General features: G+C 47.1%; 1 protein-coding gene across 1 annotated transcript; it reads left to right on the plus strand.

Moving 5' to 3' along the window:
• Window positions 1-1,760: 1,760 nt before the first annotated feature.
• On the plus strand, window positions 1,761-6,905 carry LOC119449917 (uncharacterized). Its single transcript, XM_037713203.2, is given in 3 exon segments — window positions 1,761-2,312; window positions 4,006-5,347; window positions 5,349-6,905. Coding segments are annotated over 2 exon segments (1,971 nt in total). The 5' UTR covers window positions 1,761-2,312; window positions 4,006-4,024; the 3' UTR covers window positions 5,997-6,905.
• The last annotated feature ends 3,183 nt before the right edge of the window (window positions 6,906-10,088 follow it).

The following is a 10,088-nucleotide window of genomic DNA, read 5'->3' on the forward strand; positions in this document are numbered from 1 at the left end:
CTGACTCCCGCTACAAATGCTTCAAGGTCAAGGTATCAGTTTCAGCTGCATATACATTCCACAAACAGGTAAACACTGGCGGTATATCTCGACGGTCACTTTCAAAACACCGGCGATGGAAACTCGCACAATCATATATTTCAATGTGAACGCCCGCTGGGTCTCGACCACACTTACGCGTACTTTCTTCTTCGGCATAACGTTTCGATTCTTTGACGTAAGGGCGTACTGATTCTAAATCGCGTTCTTAACAAAACATATAATGCTTTCTATGACATGTGCTCGGCAGCAGCGAGCGCCGCAAGTTTTTCAAGGCCAGCATGTCTGCAGTTCGACGGGTACTCTTCCGTTTACGCGAAGCTCTTTGACCATAACGGCAATTATATCAGTTAGGCAAATGATTCCAGTAAACAACAAGCATGCCTTGCGAAGAAAGAAAAAAAAAGGAAAGAAAGAAAGAAAAGACATTCCTTACGCAGAAGCGAAAGGAGTGGGACGTTCACGATTCTACTACAAGGCGAGACCGCTGGCCGTTGGCCAAGAGTGAAAAACAGGACATCAGAACGAATTAACACAAGGAAGCAAGCGGTATCATTTATGAGGCTAGCCAACCTCGGGACTGTGTACATGTCAATAAGTTCCAAGGAGATGGCCGCGATTCCCATGACGTCATCGTTCAAATTAAAATACGCTCCTCCGCTATATACGTACACGATTATCGGTGCAGCGCGGCCCCGAAAACATTACAACAAACCAATTCAGTTTTGTCAATTCGATGATAGAATTCCCTGACTCGATCAGTCTGTTTGAAAAGCGGTTCTGCTTGGTTCCTTACACAAAAACAGGCGATTTAATCACTTTCTTTTACAACTTTTGCTTGGGAAATGTTCCATCTGCAAAACAGTTACACTCCTCAAACATTTACGCGCGTATCTTTTTTATTTTATTTAATTTTATTTTATTTTATTACTGCGCGCCAGCGTTTGTGGACGAAACCGAACATACACGCATTAATGTATATCATACATCACTTGGGGGTATACAGCAATGAATCCGGGTAGCAAACAACAAATTCGTGGCATTAAACGTGCTCCGATGTTATGCTTTATTCGCCCTTAGTTAACCTAGAAGTTGCTCAAATGCATGCAAATACGTTATGTCACAAATCGCATAACTTTGGCGGCAGCTTACGCCGTTGCATCATAAGTATTCAAGGTCTGATAATAATATTTTTATACATTATGGTTTCTTTTTAGACGTGCATTGGGCGACAACGCAAGCCGCAGTGATGTTTTCATGAAGGTTTAGAGGTCGAACGACGGTGTAATAACCGTTTCTTTCTGAGCTTATGGCTTCGAAGGTAACGGCTGTCGCCAGGGCCGCGAGGTGAAGTAACGCTTATCGAAAAGAATTAATGCACCCAAGAGCGTCGAAATTGCAAGTGCGTGACGCTCAGTAATCTGATATTCGTTAGGAACGTAGGGATATGAAAAGAAAGCAAATAAGAACATGCAAAAATCGTGATGCGAATTCGGCACGGCGTGGAATCCGGCACTAAACAAAGTCGGTGTGGCATTCCAATTTGATAGTGCACAGAACGACGAAAAACTAGGAACTATCGTAAATAGACGTTGTTTAATTGCGTCACAGTGAATAAGCTCGCATCATTACGGTCGAATTGCTAGACACTTAAATAACTGATAAAAATTTTAAAAAGTACAGTAGCAAAAACAGAACCTGGCGTGAGTAGCGGGAACGGCTTCAGCATACATATTCACGAAAGCGCGTAAACCACGGGAAACTTCGATTGCGCCTATTGTAAAGCACAGCCGACAAGTGGCCTAGCAAATAAGAATCGTAAAAATCTCAGGGCGACAATAAATGTGCCACCGTTTGCATCCGTGTGGATATTTCTCATGCATTTAGAGAGATGCCGAATGCTCGAAACGCCTGGCAGGTGCGCAGCTGAACACTTTGACAGTGATGCCCGGACAATGTTGGCTCCTCACAACGGCCGGATATCACTCCGCATCACTGCCGGAGGTGCGGCAGTTCGCGGTTGAGGTTGCGTTAGGTGACTGCGCCCCGACCGATAGAAGCCGATCGGCTCTGTGCGAATCAGCCGTTGCCTATAAAGCACGCCACTTCAGTCAGGAGATGGGAGGCACCGACGAAGCCTTCTGCTCTCTGGCATGGACCCCTCACGCCCTTTTATGTCGCCCTGCGCAGAACGTAAAGAACAGAGGTGGACGTCTCCAACTGATCCTGGCCACCGAACCATCGCCCTCGGAAACGGAACTTGGCTGCTATAAGTGAGTGCAATTTCGTGACGTGTGCTTTCTATGCACTTCTGCTCGCGATATACTCCCATTCATCGTCGTTAACGGCGAAAGATAAGCGGTTGTGGATCAGTGAATAACCACGAATTTGTACTTCTCATCCTTCTAAATACGTTTGGCCCATTGAATAATCCTGTATATATATATTACTGTATGAAGTATGATCGGTGCCTGTATATTCTGCAACACGAGGCCAAAGTCATTTTAGACGAAAAGTAACCTCCTATACAGATGCATATCGAAAAAGCGATACGGTGGCTTATTTACAAATGAAACATGTGCGTTAAATAGTGCCTTTGGCACGATAGGCGTTGCCTGAGGCAAACTGAATAAATCCTTGAGCACGTTTCCTTGAAATAAGCTTCAACAGAAGGCTACAGCCCTCGTTTGAGCCTTATTTCAAAGACGCATACTGCTTCGTCTATACAGATGGTCGAGCGAAACTTGAAAAAAGGAGTCAACCCGCGCAAGAGAACCGAACAGTACGATAAAATCTGTCACGATGTCATCTGATGCAAGATAAAATATGTTGGCGACATTCGCCTCATTCGCACACGTCAAGTTACAATAACTTCATCTTATGGGTAGAAAAGTAGGTCCTAATAGATGAAAGATATATTACAGAGCTTATAAAGAAAACATTGAATAACCTATAGGGACCAACGTTTCCAAAGAGCGCAGAAAGTATTTATTCGTAAATCCAGGTCTCCCAACGAGGTGAAGCGGTGTTGCAATGAAAGGGTGATGCTGTGTTAAAAATGTGTGAGAACTCGAGGCATATTTTACAGAAACCAAGCATTCTTACTTTCGTTGCGTTGTAGGAACATTCCACTTGATGGTGTATTAATATAATGTGTGAACACTAGCTCTAATGAGTCTACGATGGCATGTCTTGAGATATTCATTCACGCAAGGTGTTCGCAGTAAAGTGCTAATACTGCTGAAAGTGAAATTGCTACATGCTAAAAGGCATGAGGACGCCTTAGTGAACGAGTATGAGTATAGACGCGAGTAGGCGCCTTCAGTGCAAGAGTTGCTTTTTATGCAAGTCAGCCATATCTCTCTGGTTTGGCGGGGAATCTAATAAGGACCTCCCTTACACTTCCGCGAGCGCTGTGTCTTCTGGTCCGACACTCATGAGGGACCTCATTCGGATATCTGATAAACAACATTCGTTAACTTTTAGAATGCTCGAGCTGTATTCTTGCCGTGTCGTAGCAAAATTTTGCACGTTAGAGTAGAAAAAAGGGGTCAACGTCTTCCATATGAAGAGGACAACATCCACTTAAATACACATTATAAAGCAAAATATCCTGCTAGCGTCAGAAGCACTCGAAGCAGCCGCCGCGTTAGCTTACTGGCTATGGCGTTGCGCTGCTGAGGTTGCGGGTTCGATCCTGGGCGCGGTACTTCGTTTCGGTGGGGGCAAAATGGAAAAACAGTCGTGCACTCAGATTTAGGTGCACGTCAAAGAACCCTAACTGGCGAAAATTTATCCGGAGTCCCCCTCTACGGCGTGTCTCATATCAGACCGTGGTTTTGCAACGAATAACCCGGGAAAATAATTCCAGTTTGGACACTGGAAAATATAGGCACTGTATTCCGCATCAACTTCAAATGAATGAAATCAGCTTTACTTCGGGGATGACGTGTTCTCGTTGTGCAGGTCCTGAGGAGAGCGCGTGATGCGTCGGGCCTTCGCGTTGACCACTGCTCTCGGGGCCCTGTGTTTCCTGTTCCTGTCGCGCTACACGACCGTGCTGCCCTGGCTCAGCTGGTGGAAGTCGGTGCGCTCGGAAGAAGACGAGGATCTGGAGGCCAGCGGATACCTGATCCGCACACCGGAGTGCCACATCCCCGCTTGGGATCCGTTCGACCCCAGCGTGGCCCACCTTTACCGCAAGGTGGCCGACTTCGTGTGCCCCGGTAGACCCACCTTCCTCCGGGTCCGTCCCAACGCTGTGCTGGTCGCGGACGACGCTCTCCTCTGGCGTCACTACAAGCTCAAGCGTTCGCAGGTCAAGTGCACCTACAGGGAGGTCTTCAGGAACCCCAACGCCCCGGCGCACGTGGCCGATGATCGCTACAACCTGAGCGCTCCGAGACAGCTGACCTTCGGCCAGCCTCTGAAAGTGCACCACGCCATCGTCAACTGCTTCCACAACCACCAGGAAGTGCTCGTGCAACACGTGCCCCTCGTGCCGGTGTCGCCGGAGCTCGAGCGCAAGCTCGAGCGACTCCAAGAGACTTCCGAGAATTCGGAGGCGGTGAAGTTGAACGTGCTCATGGTGGGAGTGGACTCGATCTCGAACCTCAACTTCGAAAGGCACATGCCGAGGACCAAGACGTTCCTGAAGGACGTTCTTGGTGCCGTGCAGCTTCACGGTTACACCAAGATCGGCGACAATACGTTCCCGAACATAGTGGCGCTGCTGACCGGACATTTCCTGGAGTACTACTGGAACGAAAGCCTCTCCAGGTTCACGTTCGACGGGCTGGACTTCGTGTGGAAAGATTTCGCCAAGAGAGGGTACCGCTCACTGTTCGCCGAAGACGCGCCTAGCATAGCCACTTTCAACTACCTCAAACACGGTTTCGCGAAACCGCCTGCAGACTACTACTTGAGACCGTTGTGCCTGGCCACTGAGAACTCGGCCGTGCGCTCCAAAGCGGGCCGTCACTGCTGGGGCTCCAAGATGGAGATGGAAGTCGTGTTCGACTACCTCGCCGACTTCGTCGAGGCGTGCCAGTCGCGCCCCCACTTCGGCTTCGCGTTCGTGGCTCGCCTCACGCACGACAGCCTCAACAACGCCGGATACGCCGACGCGCCGTCGGTGCGCCTCCTCGAGCGACTCTACGGCAGCGGCGCGCTCAAGAACACGCTGCTTGTGTTCTTCAGCGACCACGGCTTGCGCTTCGGGCCCATACGCTCGACGTTCGTGGGGAAGCTCGAAGAGCGCATGCCCATCATGTTCCTCGCTTTCCCAGAAGCCTTCGCGCAGCAGTACCCGGCCGCGACTGTCGCGACTGCGAACGAACACTCGGCGACTCACGACGCCGTTCGACGTGCACGCTACGCTGCAGCACCTGGCTTCGTTCTCGCCAGACCGTCCCCACCGGACGATGCATGGCGTCAGCCTGTTCCACGAGGTCGCGTTCAATCGAAGCTGCGATGACGCGTACATCTTTCCGCACTGGTGCACCTGTCAGAACAGGACGGTGGTGTCCGTCAACGACCCCGGCGTGATCAACGCGTCGCACGCGTTGGTGAGTGCCGTCAACTCCCAGCTGGAGCATAGGGCCGAGCTGTGTAGCCCGCTCGCGCTCGACAAGGTCATCGACGCCACGGTGTCGCAGCCCAACGACAAAGTGCTCCGCTTCGTGCGCCACTACCACGACGTGATCGGCCGTGGAGTGCAGCTTGGAAAGCGAGTGACCGCGCCGCTGGATTACATGGTGACGGTGATGGTGAAACCCAGCAACGCCCTGCTAGAGGCCACGATCCGCTACTACGAGCCGACGGAACAGTACGTTGTGCTCGGTGACGTGAGCAGGTTGAATAGGTACGGAAGTCAGGGGGAGTGCATATCTGACGCGGTCATGCGCAAGTTCTGCTACTGTAGGACGCACCTGAAAGCCACTAGGGGACCGGGATGAGGAACATTGTTGTGGAGAAACATCGGTTCGAAGCAGTGATAACGAGGCCTATGGACGGGACCTCGTGTCTTGTAGCACATACGTTGTGACATCCTTCAGCAACACACGTACACGTTCGCTTTTTTGTCTAGCGAGTATACGAACAATCTCCGGGGCCATGAATGAGAAGGAAGCTATTAATCATTGATCATGACGTCTGTGTGTAAAGCATGTCAACTTAACGGCATTTCTGAAGACACGCTAAATATGAACGTTTTACCTGTTCCAGACAGGAAGCGCTGTTGTAGTGTGCTTCGAAGATGTATTGAAATTTAATTTCATTTATTTATTATCATAGCCGTCTCAGAGAGGATAGGCTAATGCGTAGATATATCATATGGACATTATGCAATTCGAGGAAGCTGCAGAACTGATAACTAGATAACCTAAAAGACGGTGCGAAGCTGGGTCAGTTCGTGTAGATCAATGAGAAAATCCACCAAGATACCACGAACAAAGTTCAGCGATTGTTTCGTGTGGCCCGTTCCGTGTTCACATTAAAAGAACACCGGTCAGAAACTATATAGTGACACTATCAGATCCACCGCATTGCTACCTGCTTTATTAGTCACATATGCATCACCATAATAGACTGTCATATTAAGTGCGGGTTCCAGCACGTACAGGATACAGATCTGAGCATTGTCTGTGATACGCGTAGAAAAACGTGGGGTGATATGACTAACAGTATGCTGAGCGAGTAGCTTATAAATAAGATCATTTGTTATCTGTATAACGAATTGAATAGGGAAATGAAGGTATTTGAGCGAAGGTCACGGCTCTGCTGTTTCTAGTCACCAATGAACGAGCTTTTCACGCGATGAAACTGAACTGCAGAACCTGTAGTAGTTCTGCACCAGAAAGATAGAATCGTCTTCCAATAAAACGAGATCATCACAGAAAAGTAGTTGATTTGCTTATTCATGTCATTTTTATGGGACCTGAAGGTCTTCACAGAACAACAAACATAATGCTGACAGTACATACAGGGAAAAATAGGATGGGTTATAAATCTTTGCGTCTGCTCTTTTCGGCACAATTTGCGATACTATAGCTTCCCTAAGTCCCATGCAAACACATCACGCACGATAACTGGTACTCTAAGGACGACACAACAACAACGTGCGAAATAAATTCGGACATTGGTAGTCTTCGTGACGAAACCGGTCACAGTCCGCCGCTTCTGCGGAACCACTGTTGTAGCAGCAGCAAACTGGGCTTACATAACCCATGTATGCCACCCGACAAAGTCGTGCCAGTAAGCACACCTCTATTCTGCATAATAAAAAAATAACAAATAAATATTAAATAGATATTTACCGTACGAGTATAATGTCACTTCGCAGGCATCCTCCAAAAGCCACATACGTCTTTGTAAGATGCCGTAGTGCATTATGTTTAACAAGTTCATCGATTTACTTGATTTTCTTCGATTTAGTCATTCGGGTATGTAGCCACTGAATGTGGGCTTAATCGTGGCCAATCCTCCAGAATGAGTATGTGCCGCTGTGACACATGACGTACAGAATGCTTAAATGTAGCGAGAAATGCGTCGTATACTTCGCTGACAGCCTTCGAAGAAGGGCGACACCTGTCAACATCCTTGCTCCCTCGACAAGCATCACACGTCGCCTTGGACCTCGTGACAGCGCTACGTAGTCGTCTCACGCTGTGCATCCGCCTGATTTTTGTGTTTGCAATTTGGCCAAGCTTGTGAGTGGCGTAGTGCATAAGCGTAACAATTGCATGAGGTTAAACTCGTGACCTTTGGGGCGGATAACCTGAACATTATGTGCGGCTGCACGCTGCGTAGTATGAAAGTAAACACAATTTTACGCAGCGTCGTCAGTTGTATGGGATTTAATACGAACCGCTTGGCTAAAGCATCGCCTCACGTGGTTTCAAGCATGCATGTGCATTGTATACGCTTTTTTTTTTTCTTAATTAAAGAAAACAGTGGCAAGGGTCTGCATGACATACTAGTTCTATCTAACGTCTTTCGGTAGGCCACTCAGTCATCACACCTGTTAATAGCTTCAAGTATCTTGCGTTGGGCGTTGTTGATACGATACTAATATTGTAATGCATTTTCTATTACAACGGTGATTAGACGTTCGTGCTTTTTGTAACACCTTTTTCATTCAGTACCCACATTGCGGAGGTTCATGAAAGTATCTAGAAAATCTGTTTATGCATGATCCAGAAATGTCAGCTCGGGCATTTATTTGCCTTGCCGCCATTGTCATCGGGTGTTCAAGTATGCGGAAACAGCCTTCACCTTGCTTCTGGTAATGCGCTTCGTGAGTGCCATCGCGGTTCCTGTATTCTGAATAAGGTGGCCTCAAGCATACATTTTTTGAAGGTATCATTTCGTGATACCTTAATCCTACTGCGTTGTGTGGTCCACTTCCCTAGCTTCTCTTACAGATTTGTATAAAAGAGAATTTCAGAGATTTTCCGTAGAAAGTATAATTGAAGACTATAGAAACGTATCAGAAAATACATAGAATGTTAATAATAACTTTTGCAAGGGTATTTTGCAACGTTCGAGATCGTGCTGTCTATAGTGATTAATTTCAATCCAACGGTTCCATATTTTCAATTGGGGTAATCTACAGTTGTGCCCATCGTTACTGCGGCAATGCTGCTTCCGACAAGATTTCTGTGCAGTCCGTAAAGCTAGAGGCTCGATGCAGCTGCCTGCTTAACTTCGTACAAGCTCGACGCACACTTCCAAGTAGTATTTAGCGCAAGTTATATCTACCAACCGTTTGAGAAGAACCCAGACCTGACGCAAACTGCTTGTGGTATAGAACATCCACGCGTCTTGCGCTGTCAAAAACAAGCGACCATTAAGCCAAGCAGTTGCAAACGAGGACTGTTGTTGCTCCGTGAAGGAAAGTTATTACATTGCCGCCAGAAAAATTTCCCGCCGCGTTTATATTAAAGAGCGAAAACAAAAACAAAACGAGTGACAAGATTTAAGTGGGCAGTTTTATATCTGTACAGCTGTGAGAGCGGAACCACCGTGAACAATACACTTAGCGGCACATTTTACTTCGCCTTATGTGTAAAAAAACTCATTGTCCTCCACAACAATCGTAAAAGGGAAACTTTACCGCTTCACTTTAGCGTACGTTGATGGTGAGGTTCCTTAACAATGAAAGTTTCTCCTAACAATCGCGAGCAACTGGAAACGCTATTAAACCGGTGAAGTTTCCAGCCACACACACCTGTTTTATTTATTTATTTTCTTGAAAACACGAGACCACATTACCGCACACTCAATCAGTTGCTGCCTTGGCATCTGTGTACTCATTTTGTGAGAGGCCTGTCTAAACCAAGCTTGCAGTCGGACGCTCGGACTGAATAAGACAAGGCTGAAACGACTCCAGTAAGAGTCTTCCTGTTTTGTCTTGCAATGAAACAATCTTGGATGCTCCCGTTTTGACAAATGGCCCGACGTTCGTTTATACGCGATACGTTACGGTACTTTGGAAACAGAGGACCCAAGTTACGTTGTTCGATCCAGCTTTTCGTGGGAAAGAACTCGGTGAGAACTTTACTTGCGCGTATGCAGTATCGTTGACTCATGCTGTTGACTAACGCTAAGCATACTGAGCCCGCTGTTTTTAAAACTTACTGCCAGACCTCGGGTAAGGAAGAGATGCTGTTCTTGTGCGAAAAAAAAAGAAAGTTGAGTTGGGCACATCGAAATGATACAACGCGTTTTGCTTTTCCTTTCGTTTTGACTGAAAATTGCTAGGATGTAATGAAACAAATACCGGAGGAATCTCTCGAATCCCTGTGCCACTCGTCGACTTTTGTTAGCATCAAATTCGAAGCCTATTGATAGTGAGAACACGGCTATCTTGTAAAATCCAATGGGCGTTCCAGCTTTGATTAGAATTGAAGATATCATATCTCTCTCAAAGCTTTATTTGGAAGTGCTATGGGTCTGTTTGCTGGCTGTTTCAAAGGGAAGTTTATTGTATGATACTTACAACCTACATACTCCTAATTCTTTCCGACGTTTCATCAATGTTATACATA

The sequence above is a fragment of the Dermacentor silvarum genome, chromosome 4 (genome assembly GCF_013339745.2).
Source record: "Dermacentor silvarum isolate Dsil-2018 chromosome 4, BIME_Dsil_1.4, whole genome shotgun sequence".
NCBI lineage: Eukaryota > Metazoa > Arthropoda > Arachnida > Ixodida > Ixodidae > Dermacentor > Dermacentor silvarum.